Raw genomic sequence first — 21,710 nt, 5'->3', positions numbered from 1 at the left:
GCTTCTTCTATGAAAGAATTCAAGGTCATAATACTTAGGTAACATAATAGCACGATACTTCGTGATCAGTTTTTAATTTAAAAATTAATTCACCAAATATAATTCTGGCATTAAGTTAAACCATTTTTTTAATATCATACTTAGCAATTTCCGTTTATACTATATATTTTTTTATAATTTTTTTTTAAGCAAAAAGTTATTTAATATTTCGATTTTCTTCATCCTTTTTAAATGCGACGTTTTGTAAGGGAGTGTCAGAATTCTAATGTCATAAGTGAGCAAACCTTTAATAATTGAATCATGATCTGCAATTAAGTCACTGGGAATTTACTCTCAAAACTCCACTTTAATCTGGATAATCTTGTATTACATCATTCTTCGCAAAGAGTCTCTGCTCCAGGTTTAACGTGTCTGGTTTGCCGTTTTAGCATTTGTTGCTTCCAAATAGTCGGAGTGCTTATTTGGTTTAATATAGAAAATATTTAGTTATGCTAAAAATAAGTGAAAAGGTAATTTTCTGCACAAACATTCTACCAAACAGAACTTAATAAATGATTCATCTTGCGGATGTATAAATTAAGGCTCTGGCTGCGCCTGAAAATATGTTTAAAAAATGTTTATATTTAAGTTTAACAAGAAAAACAAAAAGAATCTTGAAACTGACCAAGTAAACTGAAATAAAAATAAATTTGCATTTATTATTTTCTCTGTTATTATGCAGCTGCCACTTTTTGTTTTATTTAATAGCTAAACAACATCTCGCCGTCATGATCCCGTTATGGCACTAAGAAATGAAAACTGTATAGCTGCGAATAATTTTCCTATATTGTTACTATCCTACCTAACTTTGTTTTTGTCCTTATGCCGTTCCTTTTCCACTGCTTCGGTTAAGCTCGCATAGAAGATTTGTTTCGTTCATTACTGCCTTCACAGTGATCCTTTAACCGTCACTTCTCCATCACTTTGTGAAGGATTCAGTTTAAGTATTTCAATTTGAAAGCGTTAGTTGTACGCTTTTTAAAAGGGTCGTTAGATTTAAGCACTGTTCCTTAACATGAAAGTTAATTTTTGGAAGTCGGGAGAAGCGTAGCTAAATCCTGACCTTTTAGTATATTGTTACAAAAATATGAATGCGCCTTGACACCAGGTGGCGAGTACAGGTGGGAAAACTAACTCTATCGATAGTTATATATTAATATAATATTATATATCAATATTTACCGATAGTATTCGCATCCTCCATCGACAGCTCGATACTATTCGACTAAATTTAAATCAACATATTTAGGCATTTAATGCGTTATACTACTAATTTCTGCTTTGAGATGTACTGTATTTAAAAATCAGTATTTTTTGTAAAAAATAAACTTGTCGACTATTGTTGCCTTAAATTTGGTGTGTCTACGACTGGTAATTACCCCGGCATTGCTAAACATCCTCTCAGCTTCGACAGGTGAACGCTGGAAGCTGGGCCGCTAAGGCATTTCTTGGCACAAGATGGTTATGGTCCAATGCACCGTGACACTACCCACCTTTACCGGCCACTTACCTTGCGCCTTACATATTTTCGTTAAAAATAATTTTCAATTGCATGCTGGTTTTTTTATTGCATTTGTATTGCGTTTTATTTGAACTTAATAAATCTTTGGTGAACATATAAATTAAAAAAAATATACATTAAACAAAGATTAAGGCTTATGGATATTCCCAATAAGTATACTTCAGTTGCCGTTACAAAAAATTGACAGTTAAACGAAACTAAATGGTAACTCTTCATCTCAATACATTTGAGTGGAGTGCGAATGATTACGTATAAAATATTTAATAGCGAATAATTAAGACAAATTAAAAATACATATATGCGTGTGTGTGTGTATGTAGATAAGGCAACGAATGAACAAATCATTTGCAGTTCGGGGCAAAATAAAAATTATCATTTACTTAAAAATACAAAAAAAAATTTAACAACGCCACCAGCGCTTGAGGCTTGAGGCAGCTTGATGTTGACATTTCTTTATAAAAATTGTAAATTTTATGCTATCATATATGTATGTGTGTGTGTGTGTGTGTGTGTGTGTATAAAACCAACACAATGTCATAAAAACGTACAAAGTTTGAATCGTTTAAATATAATTCTTATGTAATAAAAGCTTACTTCCACTAGTTCGTACATATTTTGCTATGTATGTGTGTATGTATTTGTATAAAAACGAAAAATGTCAAAAAACTGTGTGAAAGCAATAAGCTTCCAACATTAATTGAAAATTTGTAGGTTTGCAATTGTGCGTTCACTTTCACTTTCTAGTACGAGTAGTGACGTTCGTTTCCGTTTCATTTGTGGTTGTAAAATGCTTTAATTTTTATAAAATTTAAAAATAGGTGTAAATATATGCGCTCGTATAAATAGTGCAACTGTTTGTTTTTAATGCAAAATTCTAATAAATCTGTGGCACTTCTCTCATAAGAAATAACAAATCAATCTGTGTTTTTACATACAAAAGTGCAGGTATTTTCGTTTTTTTCTTTTTGTATTTCTAATTTAAATTTTTTCTACATGTACTTGGCGTGTTAACAAGTTTATTTTATTGTATTTCTCTTTTATTTTATTAAAAATTTAACTCTTCTTCAACTCCTATAGCTCCGCTTTTCTTCCATTTCTATTTAAAAATTACAGTTAACTATTTTTTTTCGTTCCACACGAATGCTGAATTTATATATTGCGATAATTTCAGATTAAGTGGCTTCCTTTTTTATTTTTTTATTATTATTATTATTTTTGTTTTTTTTGAAACCATGAATTGACTCGTGGAGGTCGTCTTACTATAAATAAGTAAATATTATTTAGATACTTTACATATAAATACATATGCACGCCTGCACATACATATTTTCGTTTACGGCAAAATGAATATCAATTCAGTTGTGTGACACTGAGTTCGCAATGAAGTGCCTGACTTGGCGTGAAATTAAGCTAATTAAAACAATAACCTAAACGTATGACATATATATGTATATGTATATGTATACCACATACACAGTACTGCACATGTATGCGTGCACTTAAGTTAGGAAGACAAATAGTTATTCTTAAATAAATAATTAGTTGCAACCGTTGTATGTGTGTGTGTGTATGTGCGTAAGCGAGTTTACTTTATTAAAAGTTACAGTTCACACAGTTCAGCTGACTTCTTACAACAAATACACGTCTAACAACAAATACATCAATAAAAATTTATCCTTACACTTAACGCCTTAACACCTAATATCAACTATTGCATTAAACTACATACATAAATATTGCTGCTAACATCGTTACATGCTTTCGTTTCGTTAAAAAAAGACACAAAGAAAAACAAAAAAAATGCACATGGCCAAGGCTTGCCAATACTCGTACACTTTTTACTTTTTGTGCTCTTTATTTTATTATTATTAGTTTTTTGTTTTTGAACATCATTTCAGGCAGCTAAAAAGTGTTGCTCCTTTCCATTTTTCTTGATTGTTGTTTTTTTTTTTTTTGTTTGCTAATTATATTTTTTGGCACTTGTTTGTTAGTATTGCTGTGGTTACACACCAATTCCTTCAGTTCTGCGGTTCTGACGTTGATTTTTTGTGCACTTCTGTACATTTGCGCTCTTCATCCAATTAACACCATTTACTTAGCTTGATGACCACACAATCACACATCCACTCCGCACACTTCAATATCAATTTTCAATATGGCTTCACTTTCGCAGCGTTAATTACTTCTTTTCTACTCTTTCTTCATACTTCTCTGCTCAACTCTATTCACTTATTTCCCTCCGTTTATGGAATGTGTTTGCTATTGCGTGAGGGTTTGGGTGGCGGCGTGGGTGGTCGTTTTTCGGTTAACATGAAATTTCTGGCCTCAACATATTCGTACGAGTTATTTGTAATACTGGTGTGTTGTATGGTAGTTGTTGTTGTTGTAGTAACTGTGCTGGGACTAACTGGAGTGAACGCGAAATTATTTGGATTCCAGTCAATGTTGTACGTGAAACTGCTAAAATCGGTTGAGTCTCGTGTTTTGGCTGGTAGTGGTGGTGGTATAAGATCTTCCTCGGAGGTGGAATCTGTTGTATCTGAAAATTTAAAAATTTTATGTATTTATTATTACTTTAAGAGGTTAGGGGTAGTCAGAATTTGCAAAAAGTTGAATTTTTTTTTTTGCATTTTCTTAATGTCTTAAACGTCTTATCTTAAAAATATTGTGTGAAAATTTCAAGTGAATCCGACAAATACTTTTCGAGTTATTCAACAATTAACAAAGAGCGCTCAAGCAAAAACAAAAACTTTATATGCGTTTTTTCTCATAACTATGTTTTTTGAACTGGTGTTCACTGTAACTTAAAAACCGCTTGGTAGATTTTAATAAAATCTATACTGCTTTTGAAAAACATAAAAAACTCGTGCCTGATCGAGGATTTTTTTTTTAAATTTCGATTTTATTTTTGCAGGTTTTTTTCTCGAAAATCTGAGAAATATATACATACATTGTTAATTTTGAAAAAAGGCTAATAAAACTAATTTCTTTTGTCCGATTGATTTTAGATGAATCTCCAAGGACTTGTGATGATCACCACAAGGGACTTCTGGAGGAACGGGCTCCACACAAACAGCGATTGAAAATCATCATTTTTTCGGGCCTCTGATTACCCCTAACCTCTTAATATAACTATGTGATAAAATAATTCTGTTAATAAAAAATACTCTTATGCTTATTTTCGGCACTTTCCGCTAGCGAGACAAAAAATACCCATCAATTGAGTAGATAGAGGGTTAAAATGTTCCACAAAAATGATCCCAGTTGTTTTATCCATGGAACACATTATACATCTAAACTGCAAGGATCGCATAGTTTCCCATACCTGTTTACTATAAGAATGTGCAAAAAGGTGAAAACTTGAATCCCTCCTTAAATAAAATTTGACGCAAACTTTCAAATCACCGACACGCGTACATATATGTTTTGCTCTTTTTTCACATAATCAGTTGCCAGAAAGGAAGAAGAGGCTGTGGGTTAGAGGATGTCAATCAACAGTGGCTAATTACGTTTGTATTAACCGCTCCAAGCTACTGATGAATTTCACCACCTGTGTGATATTCAAACACGCAATATTCGCAGGTGTAGCAAAAAAGGGCCAGCCCAAATGTTTAAATCTTTGTTCGACGAGAGCAGGGCAGCTGAAAAGAAGGTGCTGAGATGATTCCACCTCATCACCCCAGACAGCTTCTGCAAAAAGGACTTGAGCCAATTAAAAGTCTCGCCAATTGGCACGGTAAGGATGCTTACGAAATTCGAGAGTAGAGGCTTTGTTAGCGTTAGAAGTTCCCTAGAGTAATCTCGATCTACCCGTGGTCAAAACTAACTCGCGGCATTGCACGTTTGCGCACCAGCCAGGCGCTCGCTAAGTTGACGGGAGGCTCGCTTTGCGATGAAACCGCCTCCAGGGTCCCCTGTCTAACCAGCTCACCACCAGCCCAGCAGTTTCCTTCTATGCCGCTGTGACCGAGAACCCAAATGAGTCTAATATCGAAATATTCGGATGCAATCGAGAGAGAAGTCAAGCCCTTCCCCGACTAATTCCGAACGCACATAAAACAAGCCCATTGCCCTAATTTCCACATTTATATCATTTAGAGTAATTGCAGAAGTAAGCAACCTATGCACTGATTCCCTAATTGCGGCTACCTCCGCTTGGAAAAAACCACAGTGGTTAGGAAACCTAAATTTGAACTTGACGGAGACCTCCTCGCAGAATACTTCCTCACCAACTCTTCCGTCTAATTTCGAGCCATCCGTAAACATATTTCCCATGCCATAAAAAAATTATTACATACTGTCAAAAAAATATCGGAAATTGTTCATTTAAAAAGCGCGCTTTACGCATATGTTAAATTTTTTTTTGCTGGAATGTTGGTTCAACTGTCTTGTATAGTGTCGCAGAGTTTGAGCGTGATCTGTCAATTAGCTTGTTTTTGGCATCTAATTATATCAGTCAACCGCAGATGTGCTCTGCGATTTTCACTATGGATGAAAATATCGATCAAAGATTTTGTCTTAAATTTTGTGTGTTTGAACGGGATTTCGTGTGCCGAATCGTTGAAAATGTTTGCAGGCGAGTATGCTTTATCAAAAACACGGGTCTACGAGTGGTATAAGGCTTTGCCGGAGGGCCAAGAAGTCAACAAAGTCAAGAAAATGGTGCTGGAAAACCATCATTTAAGCTCGCGACCCTAGCGTGTGTCACGAATCAATTCGCAACATTTTACAACATCAACGCGCGGCTGCTCGACTCGCTCCAAGAGAGTTGAATTTCTTTCAAAAAATTTATTGAAAGAAGGTGGCTGAAGACATGCTTGAGCAAGTGAATTCGGACCCAATGTTTACCCAGCGCATCATAACAATCATAACAGGTGATGAGACATGGGCATATGAGTTTCACATGCAAACCAGCCAACAGGCGGCCGAATGGCGCTATCCACATGGGCCGAAACCCAAAAAACCACGTCAAAGTCGGTCAAAAGTGGAAGTGATGCTACTCGTTTTCTTTGCTTATCATGGTGTTGTGCACTAGGAATTGGTTCTAAATGGTTCTATGGAAAATAAAGATTATTACTTGAAAGTTATACGGCGTTTGAGAGAGAATGTGCGGGAAGCGGCCCAATTTGTGGAAAGAAGACGCATGGATTTCGCACCATGATAACGCACCGTCTCACAAGGCTCATTATGTGAACACTTTTTTGACCAAAAACGTGACATATATCATAAAACAACAACCGTATTCACCGGATTTAGGCCCCTGTGACTCCTTTCTTTTGCCAAAACTTGAACTGCCACTCGGCAGACCCCGCTTTGAGTCGATAGAGGCCATTAAAAACAATTCGCTGAAGGAGCTGAAGAAGATCTCTTCCAGCGCGTTTAAAAGTTGTTTTGTTCACTGAACTAATCGTTGGCATATCTGTATTGCTACGAATGTAGCCTATTTTGAAGACGACAAAATTAATTTTGTTGATTATTTTGCGTTTTATTGAACAATTCCCGGTACTTTGTTGACAGAATGTATATTTAATATTTAACAGTAGCGCTCAAAGAGTGAAAATATTAAAGAAAACCTAAGGAAATAAAGCGCAAAAATCTCTTACATTCTGATTTTTTTATTAAATTAAAAACAAAGATGTTATTTATTGTCTGTGATAGGAATTTATACCATAATAAATCATTTTTAAACCTTCAAACCCCTAAATTTTAAGCCCAAAATTCAATTGATTTTATTTCATTCCATTTGAAATTTGTACAAATGTTATTTTTCTTCAGAACACATCCCCTGTCACTTTGCTGTCATACCATAATTCTAAAATTCATACTCACCAACAGAGTTCCGATTGCTGCTATCCGCACCCGACAATGAATGCGCGTCAGTACCGGAGAATCCTTTCATGCCGGTAGTGGGTGTGGCAATGCTGGCAGGGCGTGACAAGCGACGTTCCTTTTCCTTCTCAGAGCGCAAAGGACGCTTTGTGGTTAACTTGAAACATAAAAAAAGTAAGTAAATAAGATGTTAGAGATATGAAATCGCAATGAAAATATAATATTAATACATCTTGTTCGGGAGCTTATAGCATAGTGCTAAGTAAAAGCAATAGCACGCCTAACAATAATCAGCTTAAGCTCATGCTAGTCAGAAGTAGCCTGAAAATATGAAGCGTTTGCTGAAGGTGGTGGAATAAGTTGTACCTGCTTATCAAAGCGGGAAAGTCAAAATGGAGACACAATTTTCCTTGAATATGTTTAGTCCCACAGCTTTAAATATCAAATAAGTAATTATGCGGCAATACTTTGAGGTTATATTCTCAAATATCGAAAAATCACGAATATGTTTGCTGACAGTTAAAAAAAAGCCAGCCGCACTATGTGCGCATATTTGAAGTGAAACTTCTTAATTTCTGGATTAAATTTAAATATTTTAATAAGGATTGAAATGATTTTTTATAAAATTGCATACAATAATAGTGGATAGTATTATTATTCAATTATTTCTGAAATTTGTACATTAGTCGGTGCTTCAATAGCCTGTACATTTTGTATTGATGGTGCAATAGCAGCAGTGGACACACGCGGTTTGTGGTAACTGAAATAGGATATATTTATATGTTGCTGACTCGATTGTGTCGATATAGCGAGAAAATACGGCATCTATCGTTGTTCCTGATTTTGTTGTTGAAATATAGCGGTCATTACTCATTTGTAAATTCAGTTGATGTTCTAAAAATTTTATTAAATTCATGGAAGTGTCCGATGCCAAATTTACATTGAAATCTCCAGTTAATATGAGAGGCTTCAGATCGTCGCGTTGAGGAAGAAGTTTACCACCATCACGGGTGTATCTTAATAACAAACCATGTAAAAATGCGATAATGTCGTTGATATGTGAATTCGGAGTTATGTAGACACCCACAATTACTATGTTTTGCCCATTTATCGCAAGGCACACAGAAATACAAATATCACCGACATCTTCTGCTATAGCTGCATTTGATGTTGACTGTACAGCGGTAAATCGGTAAACTGATTTCCTCGTCTTCACGCAACCAAGTCTCATGAAAAACTACCACATTGCATTTTTCCATAACTGGATTCAATACGTCAGTAGCATGAGCACGTAGACTTTGACAATTAAAAGAGTATATCGACAATCCTTCTCTTTGTGCCGTTGGTGCCGTTGGTCTATTTGCTAAGCCATCGGCTACATCAATGTTCGTCGTCATCATGTAGTACACATTTTTCGGAGAAATAGAATAGCTTGTGTGCCGTAGGCTTATACATTTCGTGACGGAGTTTCGTAACGCTAGCTCGTGTGTCGCGGCCTTAAAATTATACTCTGACGCGCATAAAGAAGTTTCACTTCAAAAATTACAATTTTTAGCGATGTAGTGGTATCGATATATCAGCTAAGTTAAGCGAGAGAAGCTTCAAAGTTAATTTAGATCTAAATTGCAGTGACTAGAAGATAATAAATGTCAAGAATTTCCAAACGACGGACAAGCATAGTGTTCCGCGTTCAACAAAACTTGCTGCATTCCCCACTATTCTCTAGGCTTGGCCCTCTCGGATCCCTCAGACTACTATTTGTTTCCCAATTCAAAGAAATGGCTGACGGGAAACAGATTTCATTCAAACGAGGCGGTGATTGCAGAAACGAATGGCTACTTTTCAGACTCGGACAAATCCTATTAGAAAGTGGGTAAAGATCAACAAATTAAAACAGCGTTGGATGAAGTGAAAAAGCCTAAAAAGAGACTATCTCGAGAAATAAGAACAAGTTGTACCCCAAACAATTTTTATTTTTACACGGACTTTTCAAACGACATTCGTAATTACTTCAATTTAGTATAGTAGAAATTATAGAAAATTGATATAGTGAAACGATTTTTAGGTCTGTGCTACTTAGTAGATCGTTATTCGGCTCTCAGCGAGTTTGGCAGAATCAGCTGATGGTGAAATGCGAAAAAACTGGACCAATGACAAATCGTTGCTATCTGAACAACGACTGATTGTCCCGAGTGTGTGAATGCATCTGAAATAATCGTACAAAATTCAGCTGCCGTATCTCCGAAGTGACGTGGCAGCCAAAGTTCCCCTCACGCTTTTCTTTTTCACCATAGCTAAATAGCAAACCTGGTATTCTATTATCCTTGACAAATTGATTTTGACACAAACATTTTAGTGAAAGGAGTTTGGCGACCACCTTAGCCGAATGGGTTGGTGCGCGACTACCAGGCGGGAGTGGGTAAGTTCGAATGTCCGTACATGAACATCAAATAATAGAAAACGTTTTTTCTAATAGCGGTCGCACCTCGGCAGGCAATGGCAAACCTCCGAGTGTATTTCTGCCATGAAAAGCTCCTCATAAAACCCTTTTCCCAATCGGAGTCGGTTTAAAACTGTAGGTCCCTCCATTTGTGGAACAACATCAAGACGCACACCACAAATAGGAGGAGGAGCTGGGCCAAACACCTAACATAAGTGTATGCGACAATTATTTATCTATTTTTGTTTGGCTTAAAAATATTCCATTTAAAAAACATTTTTAGATTTTCAACGTTGCGATTGTTCGATAGCTTACCTCTTGTGTCAACACTTTCGGATCCGGTGTCTTAGCTGTTAAGGAAGAATTGGAGGCGCTGGTTATTGATGTGATTGACTCTCGTTCAGGCGTTGCCGTTATTGTGGTTAGCGGTGGTGTGTACCACTGGCTATTGGCAACCGGTAGACTTAGCGTTTCACGATCCAACTAAGATACGAAAAACAAAATAAAAATTAAATAAAAACAAACTTGAAGCAATATAAACCACCAAGCGAGGCAACAAAGTTCACAAACCTTTTTCATTGAGCGCCGTTTTGAGGGCGTTTTCTCTTTAGACTTGCTTTTTGTGCTGGGCGAATGGCCGAGGTTAGGTCTGTTGATGTTGTTGTGGTTGTTGTTGTCGAGGTACGAAATAGAAATAGAAACGAAAAGCGAACATTGCAAAAATAAGCGAAAACAAATAGAATAACGAAAATAAAAAAAAGATGCTTAAAGTGCAAACTAAATTGGAATAAAACCAAATCAACAACAGAAGAGAGTAACGAACGCACAAATTTAAAATGGAAAAGGTTAAAATTTCGTATGCAAATTAAAATATACAAATTAGCTTAATTCAATCAGATTTTCAAACTAAAATCAAAATGCAGAGCATGAAAAATAATTGGGAAGGGAAATTTAATTGATTAGTAAACAGTTCATTCTTGAGAGAAAATTTGTAGTTATATTTTGTAATAAAATGTGTTGCGTGCTTGGTTGGATTAAATGTGCTGTGTGTTATTCAACGTTTTACTATTTTTTTTTTTGTTTCAGTTATTACAAGTCAATTATTTTCATTTCAATGTTACCTTGGATTGAAATTGAAACTTGCGAATGTTGATTTTATCGAACTGGTTTGTGGACGTGTCGAGGAAGTAGACTTCGACAGGCCGCTACTGCGTTTGGGAATATAACAAATACAGCGTGAATGCATGAATGGCAATGAACTGCTAAAGCAACTGCGTATACTTACTCTGAAGAGCCCATGCTCGTTTCCGATAAGCGATTATTGCCCTCGAACATGCCAGGCATGAATGAACCATTACGACGCATAATCACCGATTCGCGATCCAGCTTCAAGTCACAGGTCTGCAAGGAAAAGTTTGTTGAGTCATTTAGTGCACACACATACATACATACATAAGTAAATATTCAGTCTGAGGGCTGCTCGCATTCTCATTTACCTTCTTTCCATATTTGCATTCCACATTCGCCTGCATATCGGCAAAGCATTGCTCCATCCGTTCGTGGAAGAGTTTCAAGCTCTCAGGCGCCTTGTGCTTGTGCAGTGTGATAGCTACAGCGAAGTGAGTGAACAATTAAATTTAAAAACTCTTGTTTTCGACCTCAGGAAATATACCTATTTCGAGCAGTGGTATCTGCGAAGCGATTAGATCTTTTAATTCTTCCACTAGATGCTTCTCCTCCGGGTGCTCTTCGAAATAGTCGGATGTCAAGAAGGCATCTTCATATTTGTTGAAACCGCCCATCACTGCTGGATCGACAATGCCATTGATTTTCATGCTCAACGGATTTATGGCCAATGTTTCATCATTTCTGTGCTCAATAATCAGGTCGCGAATATCCTTATTGGTTTTCTTCATAGTTTCAATAGCCAAAGCAATTGGTGATATCTGATGGTTTAAGGTAGAAATAAAGAGGTTAGTGGTTTGCACTAAGTGCAGTTGGTATCAAAAGATGGTGGAATGTCATTTATGGTGAAAAGAAATTTGAAGGAACCAACTGATTGCAGGTAATGAGAGCGGTTTGTTTACAAAAAAACTGAGATTGTGTTCTTGATATACAAAAAAAAAATCAACACAGTTTTCGCTCATATTTGACGAGTGTGTGAATATCATGGTGAAAAGATTTTTTGAGGTGTGCTCCTTAGCAGACCGTTAATCGGCTCTGAGCATATTTAACAGAATCAGCTGATAGGCTGACGTCACTTAGAATGTGTTTACAAAAAACTGAGATTCTTTTGGTAGTATAGGAAAAAAAATTATCCAATGACCCTTTGTTACCACCGTCTGAAAAACGAATCTCACAAGTGACGTGGCAGCCGAAGTTACCCTCACAATTTTATTTTTCCCCATAGTTAAAGAGCATTTGTATATACATCTATCATCCTGGGCGTGTGAAATGAGCGGGTAGAATTCGACTGCCGAGTACCTGGCGGTGTGACAGCCGAAATTGCACGCAAATTTTTTATTTTTCACTAAATCAGATTGGACAAACCTGGTCATCTATCATCCTTGAATGTCATTTGTTGTTATAAAAGCGTAAAATAAGCACATTTGCGGAATGCTGTTAAAGTGACAGTTCTTGGCGGTATAATCGGATTATTCTAAGATCGAAGGTGACCTTGCTAATCTGTTTCTCGTGGCTTCAGCCAATTCACTTAGGCGTATATTTGTATACTTTTAGACGTTACATTTAGAAGGTCAGTTTTTCAGTCCAAGACAAAGGCGCTGGTGCTCAGCTTTAAGAGTTAATGCTTGCAAAATTAAACAGTCTAAGAATTCACCACAGTCAAACTTTCACGAAAATGGTTTCCCAACTTAAATTGAGAAATCTATATAGCGGCAGCCGTAGCCGAATGAGTTGGTGCGTGACTACCAGTCGGAAATGCACAGGTTTGAATCTTCACGCATGAAACAGCAAATTATAGGAAGCAGGCCCATGCGCACGGGGGGGTTTTGCAGGGTTCAAACCCCCCAGACGAAGTTTTAAAAAAATGTTTGACATGAATCGATATGAAAAAATAGCCACTGCAACAAAAGTTGGATCCCCCCTAAATCTGAGGGTCTGCTCACGGGCCTGATAGGAAGCGTTTTTTGTTTTTCTAATAGCGGTCGCCACTCGGCAGACAAGGGCAAACCTCTGCGTGTATTTCTGCCATGGAAAAGCTTCTCATAAAACATATCTGCCGTTCGGAGTCGGCTTGAAACTGGAGGTCTCTCCACTTGTGGAAAAACAACAAGAGGCACACTACAAATAGGAGGAGGAGCTCGGCCAAACACACAATAAAGGGTGTAAGAGTCAGTTATATATAAATACATATATACAGAAAAGTGTGAGTTACAACTACAAAACCAACTCCCCTAAACTTTTTTGAGTAAATCTGCTGACAGCTATTCACCAGATATGAAAGATCCGAACGAATTTCAACCGAAGCATTTGCAATCGCAATTTCTCACAATCTTCTGCACTTACTTTGAATTTCTTTGTGTCCGCAACAGGGAACCAACGCAGTATACCCGGAAGTGGAAAACTTGTCGTCATCACCGTTCTTTCGAGCCAGAGACTGCGCACATCGTCCGCTCCACAGCCATTGCTCTCGCGATAAGGTCGTGAAAATTGAAACTTCTGCACATTATTCGATGTGAAGTAGTTGACGATTTTGCTCGACACCATTTTTCCCTCGAATTTGATGAAATTCTCATTCATTATAGGCTCAACTTTGTTCACTTGTATAAATTGACCATCCGCCTGTGTGATATCCTCGCCGGGTGCCTCCAATGTCTGCATGAGTTCAGCCTGTGGATGTTGCACCAAAATACGCGAACAAAAGTCACTCAAACGTTCATACTCCTCACCACGGAATATGAATGCTTTATTCTGTAGGAAACGCGGGAAGCCCAAACCATAGAAGCAGACACGGAAATACTCCGACGTATGGCGCAACTCGTTCAGTATTTTCTCAAAGAACTGAGCCATCTTTGTCAGCAATTTTGCCAATTTCAAATAATCGTAGATCTCATTCTCGTATTCCTGAGCCAACACTTTGCACATATCGATGGCACACTCGTACATGTGCCCCCTGTCGAAGTAGTCGATGATTTCGTAGTAGAGCGCCTCTTTGAGTTCGCGATGCGTGCGACACGCCATATGGCGATGCGAACGCAAAAGTGGCGACAGTTCTGTGTCGTTCCACTGCAACAACTCGGTGTGCAATTTCAGTGTGAATGCGGCCTCAGTGTAGTTATTGAATTCCATATGCAGGTCGCACAGCTTGTAGACGTAGCGTATGTACATCTCCTTGCGGTTGACCTGCGAGTAGAATTGCAGTAGTGAGAAAGTGCAAGCCATGCGATTCTCCTTGCTCTCATCCTGTATGATGCAGCGATACTCGAGCAAGCGCTCCATTAGCTTGGTCACCATGTTCACGAATTTGGTGCCCTCTATATTGAGTATATTGTGTGCCTGGCACTTTTCCATCATTATGCTTTGGAAGAGGTCCTTGTAGTCGGCGTCGCCTTTGCCTGGGAATCGAATAAGTGATAAATTAGAAATATATGCAAAACTCGCCTGCTATGAATAGCTTTGCACTTACCTGCGCCAATCAGTATATCCAACTTCTCGATCATTTCCGTTTCGAATTCGTTGAAGTTCGCCTTGTAATGCGAATTGTTGCGTTTCGTATCGCCATAGCTGTTGGGCAGCATTTTCGAGCTGTAGTACTCGCACTGCATCATATCGAAGAAAATTGGAATGGTCGCTTTACGCAATTCCACCTCTGGTATCATACTCATCTCGAGTATCGGCTCAACCAGTTGTGGCACGAATTTCGGTTTGTGTTCGCCCAACTGGAACCACATCTTGCGTATCTCCTGCGCCGTATCCTTGCGTATATCACGATAACGGGCGAATATGATTTGTCGTTTGTTGTCATTGAAGTCGTTCAACTGTAACGGCGATTGTATGAGGAATGCAATGGAGCATTGGAAGAAATTCGACCACACTTGCTTTTCGAAAGGATCGAAAAAGTGATCGATGATGACAACGGAAATATGCTGCAATGAGCGTAGTATCACCATATTTTGGTGCATTATCATGTCCATCCAATCACGTGAGAATACCGGCTTCTGATGAGGTGAAACGAGCTCCTCGAATACCAGCAATATTTCAATTATGAAATCTTGCAACTCAAAACGATTGTTCAGATGCCTGACAAAGATCTCATAGTGTGCGCCATCCATGCGCTGCAGTATGCCCAACATGATGGCCACCAAATTGCCCACTAGCTGGTTTTCGCGATCGAGTGCGTGAGAGGTCTTGATGATGGTGCGCAGAAGGATGAGCATTACATCGCGCACGTCGTTGTGTGTCTTGCCGATGTCTTTGCGAAACAACAGACGTAGTATGTTGTTCATAATGATGATACACTCGTTGACCTGTTGTGGAATAGAAAAGTGGGGGGAGCAATATTAGTGTGGTGCAAACAATAATTAATGTGCAGAAATTATGTTTACCGGATAGCATCGCAAATGAAGCTTAATGGCGATCTAAAGTACTAAACTATGACCCGATTATTTTTTTGTTGCCTGAAGTTCCCTCTTCTTGGCTAACAGTTATTTATCACAAAATAGTGCGAAATTTCCCAAAAGGTGTGTAGTCATATTTTTATTTTTATGTTTATTTTTGGTGTTAGTTAGCCAAAACCCACCAAAAATACTTTTTCTGAAGATATTTGTGGCCGTTTTGATTTCTTCTTTATAAAATTTGAGAGAGGCTAGGTTAGGTTAGGTTAGCCTGGTTGGCAGTAAGCCACGCATAGACCTTTTGGTCCCTAGCGATACCAGATGGAGCTTGAGAGAGGCTAAAAATCTCCAGAATTGTGATCCTCACACACAAAATCCAAACTCCCCAAACTCAAAATACTCAAATTTAAATCCCCAATGTTTAGGCGTATAAAAGTATGTAAAAAAGTAATAGGTGTCTTCACACTAAGCTCGGTACTGGTAGCTAGGTGTTCGGCAATTTTTCCCCGTGCATTTCGTTTGTGTAAAATTACTTTATTTTTGGTTTGCCGAACTATCTTAGTGGCAAGCTTGGTAATTTTTTTGGTAATTGGTAAACTGCAATAAACGTAAAATGAACCATTTACCTATATTACGGCTTTGTTATAACTTAATTGTTATTAAAATGAAATTTAAATACAAATTTTTTGAGGTCAAACAAATTTTTTTAATTATGCAACTTCCAAGGAGAGAATTTTAGAAAATTTTCCTTTTTTTGTTTTTTTGGCAGAACTCATCCATTATATCCAGTGTTTTTTTAGCTGCATGAGACTTATCACTATCGAGAACTATGATTTGGCAAGTCTTCATGAAACGTTTAAAGCCAGAACAACGCCTTTCCTTTCCAATTAGGCAGGATTGGATCGAGGGAAAAATCTGAATCACCGAAGCTTGCACCTCTGTCTTCACTGACGGTTCCAAGATGGAATCGGTAGTTGGAGCAGGTCATTTTCTTTAAATCAGCCAATTTATCTATCTCCTTTAAACTGCCGAATACTGCTAGAGTTTTTCAAGCAGTAGTCTTCGCGATCCTGCAGGCATGCAAAATGCTTACGGAACGCGAGAGCGACGGAGATTTAACGCTTATTCCCGATAGTCAAGCCGCAATCAAGGCTCTGAGGACGCCATGGTGCAAATCCAAACTAGTCAATTCCTGTAAGGAGGAGATCAAATCTCTTGGGTGTGCAGGTAACATTTCTCTGATTTGGGTTCCAGGACATAGGAACGTAAAGATAAATGAAATTGCTGATGAGCTTGTCAGAAAGGTGACTGAATTGGTATCATAGACCTTCTAACCGGTCATTGGCATCCTCCAGACTGTTGTTAAAGGAGAATTGCACAACTTATTTCTAAGGAAAGCGCAGAAAAGATGGAGCTCCATTTCTTTATGTGCTATTTCGAAAACCCTTTGGCCTCAGTACAATATACGGAAGACTCAGAAAATCCTTTGGACTCTTTGCCATTCAATTTCCAAACTCGTAGCTGTGTTTATCGGTCACTGGACGATCGGCACACACCCGGAAAAGCTAGGATTATCATTAAAACCCCATTGCAGAAGCTGTGGGATCCTTTCAGAGAAAAAGGCTGTTGAGCACTTTCTCTGTATATGTCCAGATTTGGAAGCTATTAAGGTGCTCCTTTCTTCGACAGCCTGAGGCAGTGCACCAACCTAAATCACATCAATCTTTTCCATTATATTAACAGCTCTGGTTGTCTATAAATTTCTTCCTGTTGGAGGCATCATAATGGTATCAAAACGGCGCTTCAGTGCTACTTGAGGAGTGCCAGACTGGCGTTTCAACCATTTCACCTACCTACAACGCCTCCAAATTGTGGAAATTTACTTAAGAAAAAATCTGTTCGCGAAGTTCATAGAGCACTTCGTCCATTTTACGTGCGCTTTAAACTCTGGCGGCATCATCGGTTCTTATTTCTTTCGAAATGAGAAACGAGCTGGCGTTACGCTAAAGCGATCAAGTGCTATCGAGCCAATCTAACTGGCTTTTGTTTCCAAAAATTAATCAGCTAAACATCGACGACATTTGGTTCCAACAAGGCGGCGCCACTTGCCATACAGCGAGCTTAACACTCGATTTATTGGACTGATCGAATGGACCATATAACTCGTAGCCGTAGCGAACATAGACAAGTTATTCAAAAAATCAATACCATTAAATATTTTACAAAAAGGTACAGTTCGCAGCACATGCGACGGAGACCTTCGGCTGGCCTATGCAACTTTAGCGAAAAAATTTATGAACTGCTTTAAGCAATTTCAGAAAGATATACATTAATTGTACACTTTTAACGGTGTTCGCGCAATTCATAGAGCAAAGTCTCGAAGAAGATGCCGAAATGTAGATTCTTCGTAAATATCAACCTGATGGCCTTTATCCATCAAGTAGGGGAAAATTTTACGCAAGGATCTTAACTTACGTGCTTCTAAAATATACAATAGCTCGTGCAAGAATCCTTTGCGTCGCATTTTTGCTGACTGGGCTCCTTTAGATTTATTTATTTATCATCAAAAATTGGACTGATCGAATGGACCATCGAACTTGTAGCCGCCGGGAACACATGCCGGATATTATATTCAAAAAATAAATGCCATGCAATTATCTGCCAGAGTCAAGTAAAATTCATTCCAACAATATTTCTGTTTTGTATTACCTTTTCAAGTTCTGGAGCTCACCAAAAAACACCTGATATCACAAAAAAATTTTTTTTCGAGTCCGAATTCGCAAAATATAATATATACAATGGTTTAATTTTAGCAATACTTAAATTTTATAACATTTCTACTTATAAAATAAATTACCCCACCGAGCATCGAAAATTGCTGCAAAATCCATTTATTTAGGAAAGTTAAAAGAAGACTGCTTAGAATCAGACTGTTCCATGTGGTTCTTACACGCCAGTTAAAAGTAGGATATCCAAAATATTTCTAAACTAAAGCTTAGAAATTAAAAAATCATTCAAGGAAGTAGTCTGGTGAAATATTAATTTTTTATAGATATTTTTCAGGATTTTTTTTTAAGAAAATAAAATGCGATCGTTTTGATTTTATAGTATGTTATTATTGACATCAAATTGTATACAAAAACAATTTTTTTTTTACATATTTTTTTTTATTAGTGTGGCACCAAAGTAAGCGTCTGAAAAAAGGTATGTGTCAAAAGTCGGCCATTTTGTTATTTTTCAAAAAAATTTCCCATTGTAGCAACTGCCAGAATGACAAGCCTACAGAATAATAATCTGTTTAACTTTTTCGTTTCAGATGTCCTGAAGAGCTAAAATTCTGTTGACAATTCTATCTTTTTTTAATACACTTATTTTGGTGCCACATTACTAAAAAGAATATGAAAAGAAAAAAAAATTGTTTTTGTATACTATTCGATGCCAATAATAACATACTATAAAATCAAAACGATCGCATTTTATTTTCTTTAAAAAAAATTCCTAAAAAATATCTATCAAAAATTAGTATTTAACCAGTACTACCAGTATTTAGTACTACCTCAAATACAAAATTTTCAAATCGTGAGAGGCAACCAATTAAAGTGTAAAGTAACAAGGTAATGAGGCTAAAACGAATATTTTTAATAGAAATTACAATAATTTAATTTCGAGGATGAACGACAGGACCGAGTTGGTTACAGTTCTCAGCAAATAAATATCAATATTATTAATATTAATCAAAAGAATTTAATATGTAATTCAAGACAGCTGAAAACTACTTTTTGATGCCGAAAATGGAAGCCCGTGATCTCCACAATATTTGGTTCCAACAAAACGACGCAACTTGCCACACAGCCCGTGAAACAATGGATTTACTGCGTCGCCGTTGCGGTGAGCAATTTATCTTTCGTCTTGGATCAGTGGATTGGACACCACGACTTTTATTTGTGGGGTATGGAAAGTCTCAATACTTTGTGGATAAGCCAGATTCGATTGAGGCATTGGAAGCCAATATTACTAAAGTTATTCACGAGATACCGATCGAAGTCCTCCAGCGAGTCATTCAAAATTGGAGTTTACGGATGGCCGAATTAGGGGCGCAGTTGGGATTATTTAAAAAAAAAATAAATTTCACGAATGGTTCTACATAAAAGTAGGCAAGATTGCTCAATCAATTTGAAATTTCGTTTTTTATTTTAATTTAAAATCGGATACCTCTAAACTGATCACTCTTTATAATTATTAGTTGTTTTTTTTTGTAAATTTAATTTTAAAATTTTTTTAATTTCCTTTTTTTTATTTTTTCTTTAATTTTTATTTTTTTGTCTTTTTTTATTTTTATTTTTTTTTTGTCTTTCTTTCTTTTCTTATTATTATTATTTTTTTATTTTTTTATTTTTATTTATTTAATTATTATTATATTTTTTTTTATTTTAAATTTATTTTAAAGGATTTTTTTTAGAATTTCAATTTATTTTGTTATCTCACTAAAAAAAAATGAGAGCACAGTAGCTTAATTACAAGTGGATTTTTTTGTTTTAACTTTTATTTTTTATTTATTTATTATTTTTTTTTATTGTTTTTATATTATTTTTTATTTATTTTTCTCATTTTTTTTTTAGTTTTTTCTTTTTGTTACTTGTTTTTCATACTTTATTTTATTTATATAATTATTATTTTTTATTTCTTTTTATTTTAACGTCCTTTTCTTTAAATTTCAATTTATTTTGTTATCTCGCTCAAAAAAATGAGACCACAGTAGCATAATCACTCTTTATTACATAGTGTATTTTGTTTTTGTTTTAATTCTTATTTTTCCCCAATTTTTTTATTAATATAATATTTTTTTTTATTTTTTTATATATATTTTTTTTAATTTTTATATTTTTAATTTTTTTTTGTTTCAATTTTTATAATGTTTTTTTAATTTTTGTTGTTTAGTTTTTTTTATTTTTTTTTTTTTCTTTATTTCTATTTGTGTTTTTCTAATTTTGTTTTTTGTAAACCGTTTTTAGAATTTATTTCAATTTATTTTATTATCTATCCGAGAAAAAATGAACCACTACAGCGACTCAAGCTCCCATAATAAAAACTTCTGTTGGCTTCAGTACAACATACAGATTTATAAGGTGATTTTTATGCAAAGCAAGATACTCAACTCAGGCTTTTTTTGCTCGTAGCCACACAATTATGCTTACAGCTAACTAAATTTAATGAAAGATAAGCCGAGCGCTAATGAAAAGCAAAGCTGACAAAACAAATATGAGGAAATATCGCACGAGTCTTATAAATATGTATAGTATACCATATAAGTATGTATGTATCTGTAGCTAATTGCACAAATAACTCATTGCAAAATTAAATACTAAGAATGCGCTAAATATTGAAAAAGCGTTGGTATTGATTACTTTTTATTTACCCAAAAAGCAAACAGTTAATAAAAGTGTAATTTAAAACAGAAAAAAATGCTTAAATATTCTGCCCACGTCCCACATTTTACAAATACAAAATACTGTAGTTTTTCCTGTATGTGTGTTTGTGGTTGTGTTGTGAAGAGAAATGGAAGAACGCACTTACACATGTATATATAAATTTAAAGGAAACTGATGAGAAGTACTTACTGGAGTGCTATTTTATGTATTACAAAAACAAAAAAAAAACCATAATGAACAAAGCCAAGGAGTCCACAGCGCACGTCGCCAAAACAAAATAAGTGAATCCACCCACCCGTTGCGCCTGTCGTGTGATGCTGTGTGGCTGGCTTAAACTCCTATTGTGCGTAGGTATATAAATTTGTTTTTGTTTGGCTCTTAAGCGTATTTATGTGTTGGAATTATTATAGTTGTTGTTTTTTTTTTTGTTTTTTCTTTTAATTTATTGTTTTTACCTTTTGTTTGGCAGTTGTTTCACGTGTGTGCAGATGTGATTTTAACTGTCCGAGGACTTTTGCTGCCTTCGAGAGATTCTTTTCTTGTTGCCATATATCAGATTTCGAGTCACCCTAGACAATTTGATACACAAAACAGTTTGCAGAAAGCGAATACACAAAAGTGTTTCAAATAGATTAACGAACGAGCACGTAAAGGTAAAACAAATACATATTTATGTGAAAAAAGGAGGAGAAATAGTAAGATGTGGTTGTGTGCATGTATGTATGTATGTATGTAAGTCAGTAGTTGGTAGAAGTGCACAATGTGCTGGTGTACAGGTGTGGCCATTAGTTACACACACCAATGCAGTTCTATTCGCTTGCAAAAGAAAATTATTCAAGTTAAAGACAAAAATTGTGAAACCAAAACACAAAAAA

The 21,710-nt window shown here is 36.2% G+C and overlaps 1 protein-coding gene and 1 long non-coding RNA gene across 2 annotated transcripts in view; one reads left to right on the top strand and one right to left on the bottom strand.

Annotated features, from left to right (window-relative positions):
• The first annotated feature begins 250 nt into the window (after nucleotides 1–250).
• On the top strand, nucleotides 251–2,074 carry LOC128855945 (uncharacterized). Its single transcript, XR_008453773.1, has 2 exons — nucleotides 251–1,160; nucleotides 1,228–2,074. It is a non-coding gene; the product is annotated as an uncharacterized LOC128855945 (long non-coding RNA).
• Nucleotides 2,075–3,499: 1,425 nt separating this feature from the next.
• Nucleotides 3,500–21,710, bottom strand: part of LOC128855944 (dedicator of cytokinesis protein 1) — an 89,800-nt gene continuing 71,589 nt past the window's right edge. The window contains exons 13-23 of the mRNA XM_054091203.1: nucleotides 21,291–21,404; nucleotides 14,479–15,319; nucleotides 13,359–14,407; nucleotides 11,503–11,776; nucleotides 11,327–11,439; nucleotides 11,116–11,231; nucleotides 10,952–11,038; nucleotides 10,401–10,479; nucleotides 10,146–10,313; nucleotides 7,391–7,547; nucleotides 3,500–4,100 (exon numbers count right to left, since the gene is read on the bottom strand). Coding sequence (XP_053947178.1) covers nucleotides 3,805–4,100; nucleotides 7,391–7,547; nucleotides 10,146–10,313; nucleotides 10,401–10,479; nucleotides 10,952–11,038; nucleotides 11,116–11,231; nucleotides 11,327–11,439; nucleotides 11,503–11,776; nucleotides 13,359–14,407; nucleotides 14,479–15,319; nucleotides 21,291–21,404 — 3,294 coding nt within the window. The 3' untranslated portion in view covers nucleotides 3,500–3,804. The remainder of the gene's footprint in view (nucleotides 4,101–7,390; nucleotides 7,548–10,145; nucleotides 10,314–10,400; nucleotides 10,480–10,951; nucleotides 11,039–11,115; nucleotides 11,232–11,326; nucleotides 11,440–11,502; nucleotides 11,777–13,358; nucleotides 14,408–14,478; nucleotides 15,320–21,290; nucleotides 21,405–21,710) is intronic.

Source organism: Anastrepha ludens, chromosome 2, assembly GCF_028408465.1.
Source record: "Anastrepha ludens isolate Willacy chromosome 2, idAnaLude1.1, whole genome shotgun sequence".
In the NCBI taxonomy this organism is placed as follows: Eukaryota; Metazoa; Arthropoda; class Insecta; order Diptera; family Tephritidae; genus Anastrepha; species Anastrepha ludens.
This window is presented reverse-complemented; position numbering and strand designations above follow the sequence as displayed.